A 25111-nucleotide genomic window follows, 5' to 3' on the forward strand; every position below is an offset into this window, starting at 1 on the left:
ATGGCAGCGCTATTGTATGGCTACATTAGACATTGTGTTGATAATGTAACAACATACATCTGCCAGATAGAACTGTTGAACAAGCACAAAAGCATGTTTCCCATGCGAACTTACTGCAATCTGTATTTCACGTTTGCAGACATTCAGGCCATGTTCCTCATTGACAAACATACGCTTTAATGCATACCGCACATTGTTAGATCCTTTCACCAGAAAAACGATGGCAAAGCCTCCTGAAAAAAAAAAAGGGGGGGGGGGGAGAAAAACAATTCCCATAACCTTGTATACTGAACATGGAACAAAACTGAAACATGGAACATTGAAAAATAGCTATAGTATAGTATGTTGGCTGAATAAACAACTTCCTATGCCTTAACTGACATTTCATGCGCATGCTAAGTGCTATTATAACTTGTTGAGAGAGGTAAAGTAACCCAACAGCTTTTTAAATTTCCAGTAAATTTAGTGTTAAAAAAAAAGTCAGTCATTTCAGGGTCTACCACATGGCATTAGAGTGCAATTGCTTGTGTTTCGTATAGGTTGGTATTCACATTTTGTGCAATCATATTGGAACTTAATATTGTCCATCCATAATAAAAACTTAAGTCAATAGTTATCTTTTCGTGCCTATGGTAACTTTTATAAATATGTTTTGCACACGTGGATACAAATTTCAATACAAGCATTCAGAATATTTCGACCCTTCAAACACTATAATTCTCAAATGCCCCAGATTCTTGCTGACACCTCTTACAATCGTACACTATAACAAAACAAAATAAGTTATTCCACCATAACCAGTGCAAAAACTTTACATATGAAAGGTGCACACACACACACACACACACACACACACACACACACACACACACACACACACACACACACACACACACACACACACACACACACACACACACACACACACACACACACACACACACACACACACACACACACACACACAACAAAAACAGAAACTACTTTGAACTAGGACACCACATAAAACTTATTGCAGTGTCAAAAATTTGTGAACATTTTGGAATGGGTTCACATGATTATTACTACATAATGTTTTACAATGTTAGTTTTAATAATGATTGAAAAGTGAAGACCTGGACTAAGTCACCAATTCTTGGCTCAGACAATTTAGCTTTCTGACATCCTGCAGCTCTAACCACAAGCATAAAATATTTTACCCAACCAGAGGTTACGAGCAAAAACAATTTCCTCCTTTCCAGGGGTCCTAAATAACCCTCCAATTGCAGCAATTCACAATTTCCCCTGGTAGTAGAATTCCTGGCCCTTGACAAGAGTATGAAAAACCACACTTTAGGCATTGTGTTTACTGCAACTTGTATAGGATAAGTACACATGGAATAGGAAATGGGTAACTCTACAGCATTGTGAGAGTGTCCTCCAATGTCTTTCATCTGGATCATGATAATAGCAGCTCTGTTTCATTGTAAGCATAGTTCACTTGTCTAGTTTTAGCTTAATTTTTCATGCACACAATAACAAGTCATATCAAATATCACAAAAAAATCTCTGTAACTCATTCCCAAAGCACTCTTGCAACAAAAATATTAGTGCCTCCTTCCAGCTATTTATAGGAGTAAAAGCTAATTTCAACTTGATACAAACTTCCAGAAAATTATATGAAGTTGACGACTGAAAATGACATTCAGCAAGAGCTTTATGTCATATTCGCAATGTTGTATACAGAAACATAGCAGGTTTCAGCCCAAATTCACAGGTCAAGAATGTATAAATTTTGGAGCCTTTTATAGAATCAATTTTAGGAATAATAGTAAAAGAAAAATTCGCATATGCGAGCTCTGCACCGTGTGCTCAAGCCAGAAAGGCAGCACTAGCACCAGTACTATACTAGGCCAACTTGCAACTAAAATGACATGCTAGCCGAAATTCACGAAATTCGAAAAGTTTAACGAAAGGTACTCGTGTGTGCTTTACAACACAATTTTTTTAAAAATAACAATGTTGGCACCTCGTCATTTCTACAACACACTGGCAGCACGCTTTCGAATACATAACTGTCAATGCAAGAACCCTGAAACGTTATTACAAAACTTTTCAAGTACTTCTTGGATGCAACTCCCACGAAATGTTAATAAGTGTGGAAGTATAATTCTTACAGAGGCAAGGTAAATTCTCTCTACAGTACTTTCTATACGCACCAAAAACGGCACATATCAGAAAATGTGCCTAAGCATGGCTGCCAGCGTTATACATGCAGATTTTCTCGCAACGATTGTATACGCGATAGGGATTTTAATGCAGGGGCTTTTCTGTGTATCAAAGGAAGGACGTCAAATTAAAAGAAACCGGGCGTTCATGGGCCGGCCGCACCAGCACTGCGGCAGCGCGAGACATTCTTTAGATGATTTTTTTTTTTTTTCTACTGCATTTCCCCCAGGGTCTGAGGGGCGGAGTATTAACTCTCCAGCACTTTTCGTTGACCCCGTTTTTGCCGTGTGCGCGCGGTCTCATTGTGACACACCGCATCCTCATTGGAAATTCAAGGCTCATGCCTGGGACACAGCGCCGCTTGCAAACTTCTTATTTCTCAAAGCAGACACAAACGCAGTGACAATGTATCCGGTCACCCTACTCGTGCTCGCATCCACATGTGTGACTAATCTCAGAAGAGGCGTTGCATCTCCCATTCACATTTCACCCGCGGTAAACTCGCACGGATGTCAACTGACGATGTCATACGAGGTGCACGAAATAAACAGCAGAAGTGCTAGTGTTTCAGAAATCCTGCACGGCCGATTTAATACATAAAGCAGTCTCGGAAGGCAACGAGTTGCGTTTTCCGCATCGAAGCAATGCAGGTGCGCGTTGGGGCTCAAGCATCGGCAGGCATTGCTCACAGCAAGCTGCGACGTGTGACAGACAGCAGTGCGAGGTTCAATCGATCAGCGGAAGCGCAGAAGTAAAAAGATTCTCCCAAGCTGCCACCTGTCAGGGAAGCACACGCTTTCTTCCCGTTCGGGTCCGTTTCGCGTTTGCGCCTCGGTGTCGCAATGACTTTCGCATTTGCTACTTGCCGGGAACAAAACAGATGTTTAAACAAACGTCTCATTGAGCACAGGGCTGACGCAGAATAAGGCAAGAAAATGGAAGTGGGCGGAGGAAAGTAGTCATGACTCACCTTCAGCAATCACGTCTTCAACTGTGACGGTGTGCCTTCCCACGGTGAAAACTTTTCCGACAAAGTTGTTGGCTTCCCTAGCTGCGCCCTGGTCAATCCTCTCGAAACGCGAGAAGAGCTTCTTCATCTCGAAATCAAGCAGGCGCGACGTTCCCGTCTAGAACGGCGCCGAGATTTGCCCCAAGTTGCTAAAACATAAGCCTCTTGTCACTGCACACGCGAGGAAAAAGACCGCTCAGCGCGGCTACGAGGTCCGCGAGCTGGTATAGCTGCGACAGCAGCTCACACTGGGGCCGCAGTGCTCTAGATAAGGCATCTCAGGGGAGCATGATCCGACTGGGGGCGTCGCGCCGCGCGACGTAGCAGCGCCAGCTCTTTACCTGACGTTCGGTCAAGTTCTCGACGCGGGCGACCATGCGGTTCTCGAGGAAACCGACGTAGCGTTGCCTACTGCAAAGTGTCGCTGTCGCTCTAAGCCTAAAGTCCCCTCAAAATCAGCCAGCGTCAGCGGCCTGCTGCCCCCTGCCAATCTCCAGTTACGTCTCCGTTCGACACGGCGGCGGCACGCTCCGCCGGGTCATGTCTCATGGTTACGAGCAGGACCGAGATTCGAGATGCCCTGCGGTTATTTTTGTGTTGCGTCGCGGAGCGCAATGTGATGCTCTACGGCCTCGGAATAGCTTGTTTATGTTTGTAATTCAAGTGGAAATAGTAATCATGGCGGCGCCGATCGCCGGGAGCGGAAGCCGCACTAGGACGCACTTCCTGCTGTCTGCCATCGCACTGGATTATAAAACAAAACACGCGGGAAATATACTGACGCACTGACTCTCACCGGTGAAGACGTTTTTGTAGTACACCGTACTGGTAATTTTTGAGCACTTGCTTTAGAATGTTACACGTACGTTACTTCATTTTAATGCGATTAGCATTCTTTGGAAATTTCACCCACTTTGCGATGTTTGTACCTAATCTCCTTCGCACCACAACTTGGTGATACTGGGTATGTGCCCGAATACAGAACTTGGACCACTGGGTGTTTGCTCATTTTTAGCCATTCCCCAGAATGGATATGTGTTTTAGCGCGCTGCTCTACAAATGCGCACGAGCAGCGATAGAACAATTCTTGGCGTTCGCGCGCACCTCGCACCTCGAATGCAATGCGCAGACTTCGCGGCGGCAGCGCTGGATGGCGCAGTATGTCTAGAGGGAAGCACAAAAATCCCGGCTGCAGGACACGCCTCATACATTACGTGTTTCGATGGTGGCAATAGACTGTGCCGCTAAATTGTTTCAACGCTAATCGCATTAACGTCGCATTTACCGTGGGATGAGTTCTGCCGTTTTTTTTTTTTTTTTCAGTTCAAGCAGATTGTATAAAAACTGCCGGTAGCGCTTCTCCAGTTTGATTTCTTGAAGAGGCAGAGATTACCTACATGAGAAATCACAATGTCAAAGTAGCTAATTTAAAGGATTCACTAATTTACTTTTTAACTATTTATGAAGCCAAGCAGTCATAGAGTCATTTAACAATCCTAGACTATCACAACCTTCGAGATATTTAGCCCCAAAACAGGATAAAAATGTGCATTGGCTTTGCAGTTATTCGAACCTCTTGAGGAAGGGGGAAACTTGACTATTTTGAAACTGCTAGTCTCAGGATTTCTGCTTAAGACACATTACTGCCCGGCTTACATTTATAAATGTGAACATGTGTTCCGAAATAAACCATTGAAAAGTTAATACTGACTCTTTTTTTATAAAATATAATTAGCTACCTCAACATTCTGATTTATCATCTAATTTCCACCTCTTCAGGTAATCCACCAGAATGGGCCAAATTGCACATATGCTCCATGTTTTAAAAAATTGGCAGGATGTTGCACTCCTACAACGCGTGAAGGCGAAAGCCTGCAGCACACGTGGTAATGCATTGAGTTATCTGATCGGAGGGATCAGCCTTCTTTCAAGACATAACGAACTGCACTGTGAAATAAACATATTGCCTGTAGGTCGATCTCCTCAACGACACGAGCGAGCACCTAAAGCACTATATAAGGGTCCCTTATTTCATTCTCCTTTATCATCTGCGACGACACAACAGCCGATATCATATTAGTGGCAATTTTCTCAAAAACTGGCAGCAAGAATATGATTAGGCCACTTTTATATAGTTGTGCATTCATCTGACATCATATATTGGTCGAACATCCGTATTCGCTTCCTAGTGATTTTGAATACCACACACACGCACACATATATATAATTCAATAGAAATTTATGTGCATCTGATATGTAATGAAAGGGGTACACTTACGAGAAAAGCATATTTACCTGCTCACGTTTAGCCATGCCACGCCCAGAATCATTAGCAAGGAGTGTATACGCGATGTTCTTGCAACTTGACAACTATGAAACAGCCAAATTTCTTAGCCCTATAAACAAACACCCAAGCATTGCAAAGGCCATCTTTTAGCTTGTGTACAGACACACACGGCACAATACTGCTGTTTCTGGCTGGGTAAGGAGGCCTTTTTGCTGCACCTTTGTTTCCAAAACTTCTGTGGACAAGTGTACATAGCAAGGGAAGAAAAGTGCTTAATTGTGCACATGATGCAGACAAATTCATATGACAGCACAAGATACCTACTGGTAACTGGTAACATCACTATGTTATGCCCGCAACATTTACAACCATATTCTGATTGCTTAATGTCATGATTTTGCTTAATATGTGCAACGCACATACTAAAGCAGGCAGCCACTAGATCTGTAAACATTTCCACTATCCACATTTACACTATGTACATATTTTCATTTGTGCAAGCAACTTTTTGAGCTTAACTTATGAGAACTACAGTTAAAGCGCGATCCAACGAAACCCGATTTTAGGAAGTTCCCGATCTAACAAAGAAATTTCCGTTCCTCAGTAGGTACCCATATGGTTCAATGTTATCATCAGCTCGAACTAAGAAACAAACTTGGGCGAACTCGATTTAACGAAGTTTTTCCTGAAATAAATGAGTAAAAAAGAAGCGATTCCTTTCTCATTTTGATGCAGACAGGTTCTTCTTCGAGCATGCACGCTAAAGCTATCGCGTTAAAACATCTAGACGCCATGGTCACATCCCTAGCTCTATTTTGACGAGGCTGCACGCCGCACCCATGCACGGAACAGCTGACTCAACACGTCTCGGTCGGAGTGGTGGTGGTGGTTGCTTTCGTTATTTCATGGTTTATGTGACAGATGGCTGGTTTAGCAGCAAATACAATGCCGCAGTAGCTTTTGTGTATCACTACGTTACAATTTTAGACTTGGAAGGACCGAAAAATTCCTTTTTCAATTTTATGAACTTCCCAATTTAATGAAATAATTCGAGTGTGGTCATCACTTTGTTAAACTGAGTTTCAACTGTACATAGACAACACGGGCAGGTGAATCTGAACATGCGTATATCTATGTATTCATTTTGACTGTTTCAAGAAGAGAAGTGTCCTGCAAGAAGCAGATGGCTACCTTGTACAAATTCAAAGCAGCGTACAACACTATCCTGAAGTAATGAGCAAAAATCAGGGGAACCGATGGGCTAATTTGTTCATTATTTTGTAACCATATGAAGCCAAGCAAGGCATAAGACAAATTAAACGTTTTAATCGAAATGTAGACATAAAGAATTATGCATATCTCATGCACATGTTGGAACATCTGTGAAGCAAAACTTTCATGAAGCAGTTACTTAAATACTATAAAACTAAATGCCATGTGTACAACTTTCTTTATTGTTATCTGTGCAACATGTAATCTCTTGCAAAGTTTGTTAGGATTCGCTAAGAAAGCTTAGCTATAATGAAAAAATGTGGAAGACAATTTGCTGCCAGTGGGGGCTGAACCTACAACCTTTGCACGACACATGCAATGCTGTTTTCTGTCAGTGGTCATTGACTTCATATGGTTACCCTGAAGTGATATGCACACAGCACAAATTTCAAGATTTCAATTATTCTGTAAGACACTAATAACATGCAGTCTTGCACTTGAAAACTGGAATGAAGCAGTCACTCAAGGCTAGATCCCTGATCTCACCCTCGCCTTGCAATTTGCTAATAGAACCATCATAGACCTGGTTCTATCCGTCAGGCACAAAGAAAAGAAGGCAAAAAAGGTGCATGGTTACGTAAAATGGCCTTGATTATTTCAGACATTCGTCCACCACTCTTCACTGTACAATAAATGACACTGATTCAAGTATAAAATGATCTGTCAGCTGAACCCCATTTTCTGTACATACTTACATTATTTCAGCAAAAATGAAAACATCAACGACATTCAGAACAAGCTCAGTATGCACTCAAGATAAAAGTACAGATAGCCAAATAAATGCAGTAATTAAAACAACCCAGCATCACAATCATTTGCTCTTTTTTAACAGCATGGGAGAGTTAGTAAGGTGTAACAAACTCAATGCAGAAGGAGGAGTGTAAGAAATTTTTTTTGTCACACACTGCCTTGGAGTTTGGTCATTGTCTTTTAGCACAGCACAGTTCACTGCTTTGTTCCCTCTCTTCTTAGACACATGGTTTTCCTTTTTCACTGGGCTCCTCTGCGATAACACAAACAGTTCGTGTGGCGAAAGGCCTGTTTCCCGCGATTTGCTCCTTGTAAAGCGAGATGTGCATTCTGGCAACACTGGTGAGCTAACTGAGGCTTCTGATGATGCAGAAGCTACAGTCAGCATGGCATCATTGTCTGCTTGTAGAATTTGTTCTGCAGAGATGGAATATGACTGGACGTCAGAGCTCGCCTGAGCTGCCACAACAATGTCCAAAGAGTCCACAATCGGCGAGCTTTCACGACTCTTCATGCTGAACAACTGTCTTGGTGTTTCAGCCTTTGGAAACAATGTTTGCCTTCTCAAAGTGGCAATTGGCGACTTTGAGAGCATTTTCTTGGCAGCTGGAGATGAATCAACAATGCTGACACAATGAAGCGCTGACTTTGGTGTTGAAGGAGAACTCAGAAGTTTCTTTGAAACTCTTCTACGTGGTGTCAAGGTACACTGTGGGTCATTTCCTGGCTGTACCTCATTGCCCCTGCAAACAAATTTTTTGGGTGTCTGCTCAACAACACCAGGAGAGACACTGCTAACGGGAGAACTGAAGAGGCATTCTGAACTGTTCCACTCAGGGGGTGTTGCTTGCACATGAGAAAAAAGCATCTTTGGTCGTAGGCTTCTCTTTGGTGTCATGCTGCTCTGAGCACACTGCACTTCAGCATGGCTCAGTATTTCTGCAGCAGCATACTTAACCGGGGTTTGAGATTGTGAAGTTGTTGGTCGAGAGAAGTGTTTCTTTTCAGGAGTTTCCTCTACCACTGGCAGTGTGATGGTGACACTACATTTTTGCCTCAGCAGCTCTTGCCGACGCTGAACAGCTTTTCGTCCTTGTTTTCCATGAGGTGTCTCTGGTACAAATGTTGTCTTTAGGACATGGCGACGCTTTGCTTTTGGTGTTGAAATTATGCCCCTTTGCGACTTTTTTTTGGCATGTACTTCATTTTCATTACTGTGTACATCCTCTGTCTTTACCCTTTTTGAATGTTTCCTTGACACTTTGGAATCATTTGCTCTGTGCTTTGAGAAAGCCTGCTTAACCACAATTTGACGTTTTTCAAGTGCTAGTGGCTGTGAGAGATCTACTCTGGCTAAGGCTTTGTTCTCTGCTGCATTAGCATTATCAGCACCTCGCTGTAAGATGATTGATGATGGTATACTTGACAAATAAGACTCCTGTGACTGCAGAGAGGGAACAGATCCCAGCTGAAAAAGGTCCCCTTCAGAAGCAAGTGAAGTGTCAAGCTCGGTGGAAAGAATCTGAATGTTTAGTTCCTCTCCAATCTCAATAAGAATGTCTTTAAGGGTTGCTAGATAGGTGCTGCTCACAACACCTTTCAAGAATTCACTAGCACATGCTGGGTTGTAGATAAAGGAAAGTGTTCGAAGCAGGGATGTTACTCTTTCCACACAATTGCCCGCTGGTTGAAAGTTCACCTCCTCCTCCAATGCCAACAGAGCTTGCAGCTGATATTCACGAACACGGCGCTTGAAGCTATCATCATCTTTAAGGGTCACATACTTCTCTGCAATCTGAACACAGCTCAAAGTAAAGTGAGTCCTAAGCACCTTGCACGCAATTTCGCCACTACTTAAATCCCTTTCTTGACTCTCAGCAAACCGCTTGACCACACTCACAATGTTCTGGGCACATGTTAACAATGATACTGGCAATTCTGCATCAAGTGCAGCATCATAACATTCCTTGAGCTGAATGACAAGTTGGTCAACATCACAGCAAGCTGTTGCAATGGGTGCAGTTTGGCTAAATGAAGCGTTTTCAATGTTGACTTCTGATGCAGACGTAACAGGAAAAGAGGCACTAAGGCATCTCCGCATATTAAGTGCAGACACTGGTCGCTTGGGCTGATCACTCATGAGGCGATGTTCACCCTTGCCCTTGCTGGCTGGGAATTTTGTCTGGTACTCTCGTCGCAGCATTCTGAGCATGCAGTCTTGAGAGGTGGAATGTTCCCATTTTTTGCCAACATCAGTTACACAATCCATGGAAACAGGAACAAACCACCTTTCAAGTACATGTGCTGCAAAGGGCTTTTCCAAACGTGTACGATCACTACTTCTCCGCAGGATGCCAATATGTTCCATTACACCTCTGTTACCATCTGCAAATTCACTACCAGCATTTTCTAACAATGCCTTTGGTGTCAACAGGTTTGGCTCTGTAACAATGTGCACAGAAAATGAAGTGTGGTCTATGGGGAACAGAAAACCAAAGTGTCTGAGACATGAGTGATTGAATGACAGTTCAACAAAAAGTGCACCGTTGCCATTCACAAGACAGGACAGTATTTCGCTCAGTGCAGTGGCAGGAGTCTTTGAGTATGTATGCAAACTCGTTCCAACACAGCGAAATATATGTACCTGAGTGGACTGAAAAATGCATAGTTTAGCATCTTGTCCTGTCCTACACAATATCCGTATCTCTTTCCAGTCTTCCGCAGCGACACGCTCCTCAGTCACACGGGAGGAATTCTGGCACAGCACAGCCGATCCAATGCGGGTCCCGTTATACACTACGGGAGTCATCTGCTGTTGAGCCTTGACCCCGATGGTGGTCGAAAAATAAAAGTCAGCCACATCACAAAAAGGGACAGCACTAAGGGGCCCTTGTGTCGCTACTCGTCCGTCTTGGCCTAGACAAACACTTCCAGCAGCAACAAGTGTCGTTATGCATATAACGTCTCCGCCAAGAGCCGTTATAGCACTCCGAAGCTTGGGGCTAGCCGTGGTGCCGTGGTCAACGGCGGCTTCCAGGGATGTCGTATCAATCCAGAAAAACTTGGCTGACGCGTTGGCGAATAGCAGGCGACGGACATGGGTAGGAAGAATTTCATCTGCAACATCCCCATCGACAGTGGGCAGCCGGCCCAAGAAGGCGGCAATGTCGTTGTCGGTATGCGGGCAAGGCGAGATGTTAAATACGTAGTTTACATCCTCCTCACCTTCGCAAGTTTCACTTACGCAGTTTCTCTTGCGTTTTCTTGATTTCCACTTGACGGGAGATGAAAGGCTAGGAGCGTCCCACTGGTATTCGGAGAATATCTGCGTTAGTGCAGCACGCAGCACACTGCAGGGGGGATCTTTTTCGGGTACGTTGCAAGAACCACTGCGATCAATTGCATCGCATGCTTGCCTGTAGTGTTCAAATCGCCTGACGAGATCGTCCTCGAAATCTTCGAATGTTTCCAGATTAAACTCGCAGAAGAGGCGTTTCTCCATACGCTGACGGGCAAGGCCATTGCTATTGTAAAACTTGTAGCCCCACCGTGTCCTGTGCGTGCCGAAGTGCGTGAGAAACTTCAGACAACAGTATTTGACCGCGTTCACGGCATGCTGGTAGTCAGCGACATTTAGTCGGTCTTCGCGGCTGAAGAACGACGCCACATCCACCAAAAATACTACTTTCGTCGACTGAAACATGTTTCGCGAGTAGAAACATCACTCGTAAACTTCGTACAATCACACACAACGCGCCGTTCAAGCCATGACAGAAATGGTCGGCTACTCGTGATCCAACGTTGCCAGCCAGCCGGCTTTCTGAAAACGGGGGCACCACTAATAACAAAGCGAGTCGTCACGTCCTTTTCAAATAAAAGGCACCGATTTGCATTTTGTAGCTCATCCTACGGGCCTTTGGCTCATATGCTTTACCGTACATTGCACAAACACAGAAGCATAGAGAGAAAGAGGGAGAGAGAGAGAAATTCCGCGAATTTTAAAGGTAGTGTTAACAACTTAATATATTGAGATTCTGCTATATCGAAAGGAGCGACCCTTTCGGCCCAGGCAACGAGCGCTTTTTGTAGTTTTTCATCCGGCGTTCTGAGCAGCTCCTCCCACGTCTGTTCTGAGGGAGCTGGCAGGAGCGACCTGGGAGGGGTAAGCCCTCGCACCCCCAAAGAATGTGATTTTGAGTAGCCAATGTTTGATTTGTGCAATTTTGACATAATGGATTCCATTGCCCGTTGGTAATTATGGCCAGCCAGTGTGGGCTGGGGAACGACTTAGTTTGGAGTCGACGCAGGATCGAGGCTTGCGCTCGCGTGAGGCTTGCGTTTGGCGGCGGGTAGATTCGCTTTTTTTGCTTGTAGTAGTTTGTTATCTCGTACGTGGTATGTCGTCCGTGCCTCATCCATGGGAACCGAGTCTGAGGGGCACACTTCCCGGTTGATTAGACCTCGGGCTACCCAGTACGATCCTCATTCCCTTGATTCCCTGAATGGGCAGGGACCCATACGAGTTCAACAGTATTTACATTTGTAAAGTCCCGTAGGACTCGCACTGCACAGACGCCTATGCTGCCTCTCGAAAATTTTAAGGGCAGCAACAAACCCGCCATCCGTTTTCTTGCTAGGTATCGTTATAATGGCGTACGTCACGTGACCACTTTCGGTCGCAATCGAGCCCCATTGGGATCGAAATTATTGATCACGATTGACTCATTTGCGAAAGCTTCGGTAGGGAGCCAATCGTGATCGAGAACTTTGATCCAGATCGGGCTTGATGGCGATCGGACGTGCTCTGTGTGAGTTACGGCGCCTGTACTAGATTGAGTTACGGCGCCTACAGTGTACTAGATTCTCTAGTACACTGTAACGGGGCGCCACTGACGATCGTATCAGCCACGACCTACTGAACCTATGCCTCCTTTACTTTAGGCATTGACTGAACTCACCTGCACAGATCTCCCTCCTCCAGCACTACTGGTCTAGTTCGCCCCTTTTGCCGCTAGGGAAAGAACGTACGAGCAGAGTGGCGCTAGTTATAACCTGTTCAACTGAATACCGAGCCAGGAGAGAGTCTTGGTTGGTCGTGGCTCGCGGACGCTCCTGTGCACGAGGCTTCAGCGACTTCGTTCGTACCTAAGTACTCTTTTATCTTTATTAGCTAGTGTTTTGAAGTGTTTTCTTTTGCATGGAGTAGGGGCGCAAATTTTGAATTCTTGGTAGGAGTAGTAAACGTACCGGTTTTGTCTAGGTCTGGCGGCTCCCCCGTTAGGCCTAGGTGGTAGGAGGGACCTATTTGATAGGCTTATTTAATTCTTTCAGCTAGCTCTTCGCATTCTTACATGGAGTAGGGAGTGATAATTCTTTATTTTTGTTTGGGATAGCGGTCGAGGTCGGCCTTACGTGAGTGATTTGGCGAACTTGCTCGTTGGGCCTAGGGACGTAGGCCTAGCGATGAAATCGAAGAACGTGAAGGCCGCGGGGGACGGGGAGCAAGTGCAGTGCGACGCGTGCCTGCGATGGTGCTTCCTCGACGAGACTAAATTCCAGAATTTAGCATACGCGGAGGGGTCTAGCTTAACGTGCAGGTCGTGCGAGGGTGTCCGGGAAGCCGTCCAAAAACTGGAAGGGAATTGGGCGGCTAAGCTCGAAGAGCTTAAGGCTGACCTGAGGGAGGAGCAGGAGAAGCGGGTAGCACTGCAGGCGAAAGTTGACAATTTCGTCAAGGTGGAGGCGGCCCAGGCCGCGCAGTTAGTAAGGACCGTGGCCGAGCTTGAGGAAGAAAAAGAAAGGAGCGCCGAACTGGAAAGGCGGCTCGATGCGCTTGTGACGCGGGCAGCGGAGAATGTCGGGTCAGGGCATCAAAGCGGTGGCAAAAACACAGAAAGTAGGGTAGACCCTACAGACGAAGTGGGAGGCAGGGAGCCAAAGCAAGCGGTCGTCAGCTCGCCGCCGGTGAATCGGCGTAGCTATAATGAAGTAGTGCAACACGCCCCGAGTGAGGCGACGCTGCAGCCACAGGGGCGCCAATGAGCGCGAAGAGAGGAGGGGAACAAGCTAACCCCAAGGAATGAGCTCATAGCCAATGATAAGAGGCAGCATAATCTGGAAGTTAGGAGGGAGGGAGGGAATGGGGCCCTAGTACTTATCGGTGGGGATTCAATAATGAGGAGGTGCAAAAGAGCTATAATGGAGCGTGCAAAGGGTGATAAGCGGGTAGCAGTCGGGACGTTCCCAGGCAGGACAATGGACGCAGTACTGAGAGAAACAAAATGCGAGCTTTCTGAGAATGTTGCAGAGGGCAATTTGGTAGTGGTAGCGGTGGGGCTAAACGATGTCCTGAATGGTGAAGCCGCAAAAGTAGTGGAAAGATTAGCGGAGGGAGTTGACAATTTAAGGGTGATAGCACAGCAAGTCCAGATCGTGGTATGCACAGTGCCGGAGGTGCAAGGACGGAACGGAGAAATTGCAAGGACGTTGTGGCTGTTAATCGTGAGATAAGAAAGCTAAGCCAGGAGAAAGGATTTGAAGTGGCAGACATAAACAGAGAAGTGCATAGAGCAGGCTTTGGCGGAGGCTTTACACGAGATGGCATCCACTTTAATGGAAGGCTAGGAGCCGAGATCGGCTGGCGCCTGGCAGGTCGAGCAGTAGCTTTTTTAGGGGGTCCACTGCGCCTCAGGGCGTAGGGGTATATAGAAACAGTGTAGAAAGTGCAACAATAGAGGCTGACGCCAATAAAATGGCCACTAGGAGGTCCAGGAAGAAAACTACAAAAAATAAACTTAACACCAGGATCAGGTACATAAACATGCAAGGCGGTAGAAAGAGAGCCAAGTGGTTAGAAATACAACAGCAGTTAAAGGACGAAGAAGTAGGTGTATACGCGCTATGCGAAAGACATCTCAGGGATCCAGAGGACCCACCGTTTATTGAAGGCTACGTCTGGGAAGGGAGCAATAGAACAACAACGGAGAAGAAGGGAGGAGGAGTAGGTATGCTGATACGTCAAGGAACAAATTGGCAAAGAATAAAGTTAACTTGCAAAGAACATGTCTGGGTATCAGGTACAATTGCCGGTAAAGAGACATGGCTAGGAGTAGTTTATTTAGGGACAGGGGCCAAATGCAGGCAAGAGAACAAGGATCTAGTGAAGTGTCTCGACGACGATATAAAGCAGTTTGGAGAACGTGCCGATATTTGTCTGCTGGCTGACATGAATGGCCACATCGAGGATCTGGATGGACACACAGATTGTAATGAAAGGTTGATGCTAGACTTCTGTGAGCGAGACAACCTAGTTATAGTAAATAGAAAAACTAAGTGTGAGGGAAAAATCACGTGGGAGTCCCGTAACAGATAAACGACCATTAACTACTGCTTAATGTCGCAGGGGTTGTATAGCAAGCTCGCAGTAATGGAAATAGACGAAGAGGGGAAGTACAGCCTCGGAAGTGATCATAAGCGTATTAGTCTACAGTTGGGAGCCCTGCTCAAAATAGAAATGCAGGGAAGTCAAAAAGAGTACGCAAAATTAAATTACGAACAAATAGCGCAAATAGCGGCCGGCATAGAGGAAGCAATAGAGAAACCTCCCATGGAAAGGTGGGATTATAATCAGTTAGAACTACTCATTAGTACAAAAATAAAAGAAGTAAAAGGAGTAAACCGCTGGAGAGGAAAGAGGAAGCCACGAAGTTGGTGGAATAAGGAAATTAGGGAGGCCATCGAACAACGACGGTTGGCATCTCGGGAACACAGAGAAGCAAAGAGGGCGCAGTTATCTGTAAAGGAAATAGGCCAAAAATGGGAATCTTATCAACAAAAGAAACAACAAGTGCAGGTGCTCGTCCAGCTGGCTAAAATAAAGCAGTCCCCTGATCCCTGGCTGGCTGAAGTTCGCGATGCAACTAATAAAGGGGGGTCAAGAAAATTCTGGAACCATATAAGCTGGCTGGGTAAAGCGAATCACAGAAAGCAGGAACAGATTCGCGATGCCGAAGGAAATTGTTTAGAGGGAGATGATGCTGTGAGGAGACCTGAGGAGGGAACGGAAGAAGTTGGTACATAAGAAGCCGATCAATGAGTTAGCGGTAAGAGGGAAAATAGAGGAATTCCAGATCAAGCTACAGAACAGGTATTCCGCTTTAACTCAGGAAGAGGATGCCAGTAAACTATCGCAGGAGACGAAAGATCTGATCAAGAAACGCCAATGTATGAAAGCCTCTAACCCTACAGCTAGAATAGAACTGGCAGAACTTTCGAAGTTAATCAACAAGTGTAAGACAGCTGACATAAGGAAGTATAATATGGATAGAATTGAACATGCTCTTAGGAGCGGAGGAAGCCTAAAAACAGTGAAGAAGAAACTAGGCATTGCCAAGAATCAGATGTATGCGTTAAGAGACAAAGCCGGCAATATCGTTACTGATATGGATGAGATAGTTCAAGTGGCTGAGGAGTTCTATAGAGATTTATACAGTACCAGTGGCACCCACGACGATAATGGAAGAGAAAATAGTCTAGAGGAATTCGAAATCCCACAGGTAACGCCGGAAGAAGTAAAGAAAGCCTTAGGAGATATGCAAAGGGGGAAGGCAGCTGGGGAGGATCAGGTAACAGCAGATTTGTTGAAGGATGGTGGGCAGATTGTTCTAGAGAAACTGGCCACCCTGTATACGCAATGCCTCATGACCTCGAGCGTACCGGAATCTTGGAAGAACGCTAACATAATCCTAATCCATAAGAAAGGGGACGCCAAAGACTTGAAAAATTATAGACCGATCAGCTTACTGTCCGTGGCCAATCTATTTACTAAGGTAATCGCAAATAGAATCAGGAACACCTTAGACTTCTGTCAAGCAAAGGACCGGGCAGGATTCCGTAAAGGCTACTCAACCATAGACCATATTCACACTATCAATCAGGTGATAGAGAAATGTGCGGAATATAACCAATCCTTATATATAGCTTTCATTGATTACGAGAAAGCGTTTGATTCTGTCGAAACCTCAGCAGTCACGGAGGCATTACGGAATCAGGGTGTAGACGAGCCGCATGTAAAAATACTGAAAGATATCTATAGCGGCTCCACAGCCACTGTAGTCCTCCATAAAGAAAGCAACAAAATCCCAATAAAGAAAGGCGTCAGGCAGGGAGATACTATCTCTCCAATGCTATTCACAGCCTGTTTACAGGAGGTATTCAGAGACCTGGATTGGGAAGAATTGGGGATAAAAGTTAATGGAGAATACCTTAGTAACTTGCGATTCGCTGATCATATTGCCTTGCTTAGTAACTCAGGAGACCAATTGCAATGCATGCTCGCTGATCTGGAGAGGCAAAGCAGAAGAGTGGGTCTACAAATTAATCTGCAGAAAACTAAAGTAATGTTTAACAGTCACGGAAGAGAACAGCAATTTACAATAGGTAGCGAGGCACTGGAAGTGGTAGGGGAATACATCTACTTAGGGCAGGTAGTGACGGCGGATCCGGATCATGAGACGGAAATAATCAAAAGGATAAGAATGGGCTGGGGGTGTGTTTGGCAGGCATTCTCAGATCATGAACAGCAGATTGCCATTATCCCTCAAGAGAAAAGTGTATAATAGCTATGTCTTACCAGTACTCACCTACGGGGCAGAAACCTGGAGGCTTACGAAAAGGGTTCTACTCAAATTGAGGACGACGCAACGAGCTATGGAAAGAAGAATGATAGGTGTAACGTTAAGGGACAAGAAAAGAGCAGATTGGGTGAGGGAACAAACGCGAGTTAATGACATCTTAGTTGAAATCAGGAAAAAGAAATGGGGGGCATGGGCAGGACATGTAATGAGGAGGGAAGATAACCGATGGTCATTAAGGGTTACGGACTGGATTCCAAGGGAAGGGAAGCGTAGCAGGGGGCGGCAGAAAGTTAGGTGGGCGGATGAGATTAAGAAGTTTGCAGGGACGGCATGGCCACAATTAGTACATGACCGGGGTTGTTGGAGAAGTATGGGAGAAGCCATTGCCCTGCAGTGGGCGTAACCAGGCTGATGATGATGATGACGCTGTGAAATACATCGGTTCAGTTATAGCAGAGTCATTTAGGAAAGACGATAGGGTAATCGCCCCAAATGAGGGAGCAACACAGGATGGCATAATAGAAGACAGCTTAGAACTGACCAATCTTAACTGGAAAAAGGCGGAAGCAAATGTTACAAAATGCACGTCCGCGACGATAGACGAAACTCCAATCAAGTTAATTAATGAACTTGGCCCAAGAAGCAAGGAAACGCTGATAAAAGCATTGGAGGCAGTCATAACAAATAAGCAAATTCCGTACAGCTGGAAACAGAGTAAGATTAATTTGATTTATAAAGGGAAAGGTGATAAAAAACATAAAATCCTTCCGACTAATTACGATAACATCAGTTATATATAGATTGGTGATGCAGGCGGTGAAATTAAAAACGCGGTCATGGGTAGAAAGCAATAGAATACTCGGAGAACTTCAGAACGGGTTCAGAAGTGATAGGCGCTTAGATGATAGCCTGTTTGTGCTTACCGAGTGCATAGAAATAGCTAAGGCGGAAAATAGACCTCTGTATTTAGCCTTCCTGGACATAAGCGGTGCATACGACAACGTGAACAGGGAACTCCTGTGGAACATATTAAAAGATGAAGGTATCGGTCATGAGGTAATTCATTTTCTGCAGGAAATATATCGAGAAAATAATGTTGAAATAACATGGGAAGGAATTAAGAGTACGACAACTGTCGAGGTACACAAACGATTAAGGCAAGGTTGTCCTCTATCACCGCTGCTGTTCTTGCTTTATATGACAAGTGTGGAAAGAAGGCTAAAACGAAGCAATCTAGGGTATAATCTGTCGTACAGATTAGGCGGAAAGGTTGTTGAGCAACGACTAGCGGGTTTAATGTATGCGGACGATATTGTACTGTTAGCAGAGAGCCAGGAAGATTTGCAAACTCTGTTTAATTACTGTGGAGACGAAGGAGACAGTTTAGGTTTTAGTTTTAGTGCAGCTAAGTCCGGTGGGATGTTTTTCAACGATACAACTGATCAGGAGCTTACAATACAAGGCCATGAAATACCCCGAGTGGCCGAATACAAATATCTCGGGGTATGGATAAACAAAGGGCAGATGTATACAGAAAAGCACGAACAGTCTCTCATAGCAAAAGGGCGAAGAGATGCCGGGATAATGAAACATAGGGCATTGTGGGGGTACAACATGTATGAGGTACTGAGAGGTATTTGGAAGGGAGTAATGGTGCCGGGGCTTACTTTCGGGAAGGCGGTTCTGTGTTTAAGGGCAGAGGTTCAGTCGAGACTAGAAGTAAATCAGAGAGATGTGGGAAGATTAGCACTAGGTGCCCACGGGAAAACCACAAACGAAGCAGTACATATGTACGTATATGGGATGGGCATCGTTCGAAGCACGGGAAGCTCATAGTAAAATCCTATACGAAAAACGTCTGAGGAAATTGGACGATAGCTGGTGGGCAGCTAAGGTATTTAAATCCCTATACAGAAAGAGCGTTGACTCACAATGGCGGAAAAAAACTAGGAAGCTAACCAGTAAGTATGCCAGACACGAGGACGAAGAAAGACAGAGCATTAAACGACAGGTTAAAAACGCGGAAAGTAAAAATTGGATAAATTCAATGGAAAAGAAGCGTAGTCTTGTCCTATATCGAGACTGGAAACAGCAGATCAGGAAGGAAGCGTTTTATGATAACTCAAGAGGCAGTGCCCTTCTCTTTGAAGCTAGGTCACGATGTCTTAGAACGCAGAACTATAAAAATAAATTTAACGAAGAAGAAGACACATGTACTGTGTCTGGTAAATCTGTAGAAACAATAGAACACCTCATACTAAAATGTGATGGTATCAATCCCGATGTCGATGCGGCCACAGTCACGCTTCCTGAGGCCCTAGGATTCAGAGATAATAATAGTCATGTAAATAAATATGCGGTGGAAATTAGCAAAAGGCGATTGGAGGTTTGGTGGTTCAAAAGCAGGGAGTTGACATAAGGTTAAAAGGGTAGAAAGACGTATTTAAAGAAAATCGAGAATTTTAATAACACACAGCACAGCTAAATAAAAATAAAAGGCAAAATAAAAAAGCTGAGCATGGTGGCAACTGCCATTACCCGGTTTCAAAGGGGGCGCTCCTACCTTCCATCCATCTATCCAGGCATTTAGTGCCAGGGCCGGCTTTTCAGACGCCATTTTTCCCACAGGCTTAAACAGTTTCTCATTGTTGTCTCAAAAAACAGACCACTAAGAGCGCCAAGTGTTATACTAAACGAAGCCGACGACGAAATGTGATCGTTCTGCAAAATTTGAGCAAAAACAGTGCAGCGGTGAACGCGAAGTCTTTTTTTTGAACACGCGCAGCCAAATATTGAGGACCCTGTATAATAATTAGATTTGTCCGCTTTAGATGTACCATAAGACGCAATTTACAGAATTGCGATATCATTTTTTTTAATTGCGGAGTTATTTTGACGATTTTGTACAAACGTACTGAGTCGTTAGAGTAGGTCATTCTGAACATTAATTGACGCATCTAAGTGCTCCGCGTAAGGGGCTTAATTTATTATAAGGTTTTAAATATGTACAACGCTGCCGATCGCAGCACACTGCTCGGAGGAATTTTCAGCAGCCCCTACCCATATGACGTAAATCACCCAATTGAGGGTAGCAGGGCGAGCTATCCGACTGGCCGCCTAGGGCGCGTCATAGATCATTTTTCCACCTTTATGGTGAACAAATGATGTGCGTAATAGTTGGAATGTTAGTTAATTAGTTTCTATAAAAAGAAAGTAACAGAAAGAAAATGCATAAGAACAATTTATCACTACACTTAAGCACTTCTGGCACACAGCAAGCGTAGTCTGCTTGTGTTGTTACAATGTGCACCATTTTGACGAGAGCTCCGCGGTCAGAGTTGGTCTCAGTCCTTTCGCGAGCACTATCCGACTTTGTCGCGCTGTGGATTGGAAACGTAGCGACTGGCAATATGTCAAGCTGCGACATCGTGTCCCTCTGCAAGGCAGCATACGAGCGGACTGGTTGCAGCGCATCGGACTCACGCTATCCGATCGGCGCCAGGATTTGCGCGTTTGCGGCCGTCACTTTACACCGTAAGATTACTAACGCAGTAGCGTTTCGCGAGTCCGGTATTAGGGTAAACGCAAACGCAAGGGGACAGGGCCTGGCCGTTTGACTGTGTCGTTTCACGGCATGAGCAGAAGCACAAATGTGATAAATGGATGGATGGAAGGTAGGAGTGTCCCCTTTGAAACGGGGTTATGGCAGTTGTCACCATGATCAGCTTTTAGAGCGCAGCTCTTTGGCGTCCGTTCCTGGGTTTCGCGTCGTCGTCGTCGTCGGCGTCGTCGTCGGCCTCGTAACCAGCTCCGCCCCCCTTTCATCCCCCCAGCGCTAGCAGCGACCGACTGATACCGCTGGATGCCGCTGACGCCGCTAGAGAGTCAAGATAACGTGACTGCATAGAACACCGTCGCCGCCATGCAGAAAGAGTATCAGTCAAAGGCATCAGTCAGTCGCTGCTATCTCTTCCCTCCTCCCTTTATCGTGTTGTCCGCTTGCTGCGCGCGCTTCTGCCCCCATCGTTTGCCGCTGGGTGTACACGCCGCCCCCCTCCGCTTCCGCTTACTGCTGGTTGCTCTCGACGGCGGCGATGAGCCTCCGCTTCGGCGGCGCGAACTGCAGGGTCTTCTCGGCGGCGGCGATGAGCTTCTGCTTCAGCCTCGCTTACTGCTGGTTGCTCTCGACGGCGGCAATGAGCCTCCGCTTCGGCGGCGCGAACGGCAGGGTCTTCTCGGCGGCGGCGCTTAGCCTCTGCTTCCCCCACGGCTGTGACAACCTCGCGAGGCACTTGTATAGATCTCGTCTTTGAGAATCAAGCATTGGTGTACCAAGTCGAACATATATCAGTCTATTTCTCCGACCACAAAGCTTCCTTCATGACTGTCAAGAACTGTTAGTGGAGTCTTTGTTAAAGGAATACGTGTGAAAAATAAAAAAAAAATTCTGTGATAGCGCATACATGTGTTGCTCGATTTCTTTGCCTCAATCTATCCAAAAGGTGAAACAGCTTATTTGCTGCGCTCAAATTTCGCATTAGGAAGTAACGTAATCGTCGGTAATTTTTTTTATCTTTGTTTAACTGTGTTGTGAGTTATTCAAATTCGCCATTTTCTTTAAATACGCCTTCCTACACTTTTAACCTTATGTTACCTCTCTGCTTTTGAGCCACCAATCCTCCAATCACCTTTTGCTAATTTCCACAGCATATTTATTTACATGTCTATTGTTATCTCTGAACCCTAGGGCATCAGGAAGAGTGACTGTGCCCGCATCGACATCGGGATGGATACCATCACATTTTAGTATGAGGTGCTTTATTGTTTCTAAAGATTTACCACACACAGTACATGTGTCTTCTTCGGTAAATTTCTTTTTATAGCTCCTTGTCCTAAGACATCATGACCTAGCTTCAATGAGTATGGCACTGCCTCTTGAGTTATGATAAAACGCTTCCTTCCTGATCTGCTGTTTCCAGTCTCTATATAGGACAAGACTACGCTTCTTTTCCATTGAATTTATCCAATTTTTACCTTCCGCGTTTTTAACCTGTCGTTTAATGCTCTGTCTTTCTCCGTCCTCGTGTCTGGCATACTTACTGGTTAGCTTCCTAGTCCTTTTCCGCCATTGTGAGTCAATGCTCTTTCTGTATAGGTATTTAAATACCTTAACTGGCCACCTGTTATCGTCCAATTTCCTCAGACGTTTTTCGTATAGGATTTTACTCTGAGCTTCCCGTGTTTCGAACGATGCCCAGCCCATATCCCCCTGTACAGCTTCGTTTGTGGTTTTCCCGTGGGCATCTAGCGCTAATCTTGCAACAGCTCTCTGATTTACTTCTAGTCTCGATTGAACTTCTGCCTTTAACCACAGGACCACATTCGCGAAAGTAAGTCCCGGCACCATTACTCCCTTCCAAATACCTCTCAGTACCTCATACATGTTGTACCCCCTGAATGCCTATATGTTTCATTATCCCGGCATCTCTTCGCGCTTAGCTATGAGAGACTGTTCGTGCTTTTCTGTATACATCTGCCCTTTGTTTATCCATACCCGAGATATTTGTATTCGGCCACTCGGGGTATTTCATGGCCTTGTATTGTAAGCTCCTGATCAGTTGTATCGTTGAAAAAACATCCCATCGGACTCAGCTGCACTAAAACTGAAACCTAAACTGTCTCCTTCGTCTCCACAGTAATTAACCAGAGTTTGCAAATCTTCCTGGCTATCTGCTAACAGTACTGACCCGAGGCGTATTAACGAGTGCCTAAAGCGAGAGCATTATCAAATGCCGCGACGAGAAGACATTGAGGCTGAGCTTGCCGGTGCCGCTTTTTTTCGCTCGCATCGACGCGTACTCGGGCTTCCATCAAATCCCCTTAGATTAGGCTACGTCAAAGGTGTGCGCAATTGGAACGCCTTTTGGACGCTACCGTTTCTTGAGACTTCCCTTCGGCATTGCTTCGGCGCCTGAAGTTTACCAGAGAACTATGAATGAAATATTCGACCATGCTCCAGCGGTGCGAATCTATACCGATGACATGCTGATATGGGGGAGCACAAGGGAAGAGCACGATACTCGCCTCCGCACAGTCTTGCAACTAGCTAAAAAGGCCGGCCTAACGCTCAACGCGGGGAAATGCAAATTCGGTCTGACCGAAATTGACTTCTTGGGTGATGTCATAAACAAAGACGGAATAAGACCTAACCCCGCAATGACCGCACCATTAAGTGAAATGCCTCAGCCAAAGGACAAAGCCGGCGTTCACAGAATGCTCGGGGTCGTGAACCATTTCGGAAAATACATACGGCATCTGGCGGAAAGGACGACGCTTCTACGAAGCCTCATTAAAAAAGACAACGTTTTTGAATGGTCCGAAAACCACTCCAAAGAATGGCAAGCTGTCTGCGACACACTGAGCAGTCCACCTTTGCTAGCCATTTTCGATCCTGCTAGGGAGACGAAGGTCGTTGCAGATGCTTCAAAAAATGGGATTGGTTCTGCCCTTCTTCAGAATTATATGGTGGTAGTTGGCGGCCGGTCGCCTATGCATCACGCACAATGACTGAGGCTGAACAAAGATACGCGCAAATAGAGAAAGAAACGATGGCCATTACTTTCGGTTGTGAGAAATTTTTTCATTTCGTTTACGGCCGCAAGTTTGTGATTGAGACCGACCACAGACCACTGTTAGCAATTGCTTTGAAAGCCATTGGCGACATGCCACCAAGACTACAACAGTTCTTTCTGCGCTTGCTAAGGTACGATTACGTTCTTCACTTTGTCCCAGGCAAACAACTGCTCCTGGCCGATATGCTATCAAGATCATCGTCGGCCGTTCCAAGCGACAAAAATGACTTCACTGATGACGTTGACGTATGTACATGCAGTGAGCGTGACGTCGGAGCTGATAAGCAAGAAAATGTTTGATCGACTGGCAGAAGCGACGGCCGCTGACCCAGACTTGCAGACAGCGTTGCGGCAACTAAGGAATGGAGAAGAAATTGAAGGGTGGAGGAAACCATTCGGTACTGAGTTATCAGAAGTCAAGGGCATTGTTATGAAGGGGACCAAAGTCGTCATCCCAAAGGCTATGAGAGCTGAAATACTCGGTCGCATTCATGAAGGTCACTTAGGCATAAATAAGTGCAAAGCGAGAGCCCGTCACTTGGTTTTTTGGCCGCGACTGAATACGGACATCGAAAACATGGTCAAGACCTGTTCTGTTTGTCAAAAATGCGCGTACAAACAACAAACCGAACCAGTGGTGCTTAGGCCGATCCCAGACCATGCCTGGTACAGGGTAGGTGTTGATATTTTTATGTACGGCGGAAACTCCTACCTGTGCGTGTTTGACGCGTTTTCAAACTTTCCTGAAGTCGAAAAGCTAATCGACACAACGACGTGCACTGTCATTGCTACACTTAGCTCAAGTTTTGCAAGGTATGGAATTCCGTTGGAAGTCTGCACCGACAACGGTCCTCAGTTTTCATCTCATCAATTTGCTTTGTTCGCATCCAGATACGAGTTCAAGCGTGTGAGGTCGAGTCCGAGATTCCAACGGTCCAATGGCCTCGCCGAGAAAGGAGTCCAAATTGTGAAAAGAATAATGAAGAAGACTGGCGAGCTCAGCGAGGACTTCTGGTTGGGTCTACTCGGCTATCGCTTGACTCCACTAGCCGAAGGCCGGTCCCCTGGAGAACTCCTCCAAGGCAGGAAGTTACGCACTCGGTTACCAGACTTCGTGTCATGCTCCAGTCAACTGACGTCTCGGCGCCAACCACGCAGCCAAAGGCCATCCAAAGGGAAAAATCTGCCAGCACTCAAGAAAGATGCAGTTGTACGAGTACGAGGGGATGCATGGTACTGCAAAGCTCGAGTCATGGGCTTGGTGGCACCAAGGCCTTATCACGTCCTTACAGAGGACAACAAGGTGCTTCGACGCAAC

The 25111-nt window shown here is 45.5% G+C and overlaps 2 protein-coding genes across 5 annotated transcripts in view; both read right to left on the reverse strand.

Moving 5' to 3' along the window:
- The window catches only part of Nak (Numb-associated kinase), a 125018-nt gene extending 121085 nt beyond the window's left edge, over positions 1-3933 (reverse strand). For 2 of the 4 annotated variants that reach the window (XM_075696097.1, XM_075696090.1), the window contains exons 1-2: positions 3179-3931; positions 115-233 (exon numbers count right to left, since the gene is read on the reverse strand). In XM_075696097.1, coding sequence (XP_075552212.1) covers positions 115-233; positions 3179-3305 — 246 coding nt within the window. In that variant the 5' untranslated portion in view covers positions 3306-3931. Of the gene's footprint in view, positions 1-114; positions 234-3178 lie in introns of all 4 variants that reach the window. The other 2 variants (XM_075696111.1, XM_075696104.1) reach the window with 2 other exon arrangements.
- Positions 3934-7344: 3411 nt separating this feature from the next.
- On the reverse strand, positions 7345-11322 carry LOC142585389 (treslin-like). Its single transcript, XM_075696123.1, has one exon. The coding sequence runs from the start codon at positions 11227-11229 to the stop codon at positions 7588-7590; it is 3642 nt and encodes a 1213-aa protein (XP_075552238.1). The 5' UTR covers positions 11230-11322; the 3' UTR covers positions 7345-7587.
- Positions 11323-25111: the final 13789 nt, after the last annotated feature.

This window comes from Dermacentor variabilis, chromosome 1 (genome assembly GCF_050947875.1).
Source record: "Dermacentor variabilis isolate Ectoservices chromosome 1, ASM5094787v1, whole genome shotgun sequence".
Taxonomy (NCBI): domain Eukaryota; kingdom Metazoa; phylum Arthropoda; class Arachnida; order Ixodida; family Ixodidae; genus Dermacentor; species Dermacentor variabilis.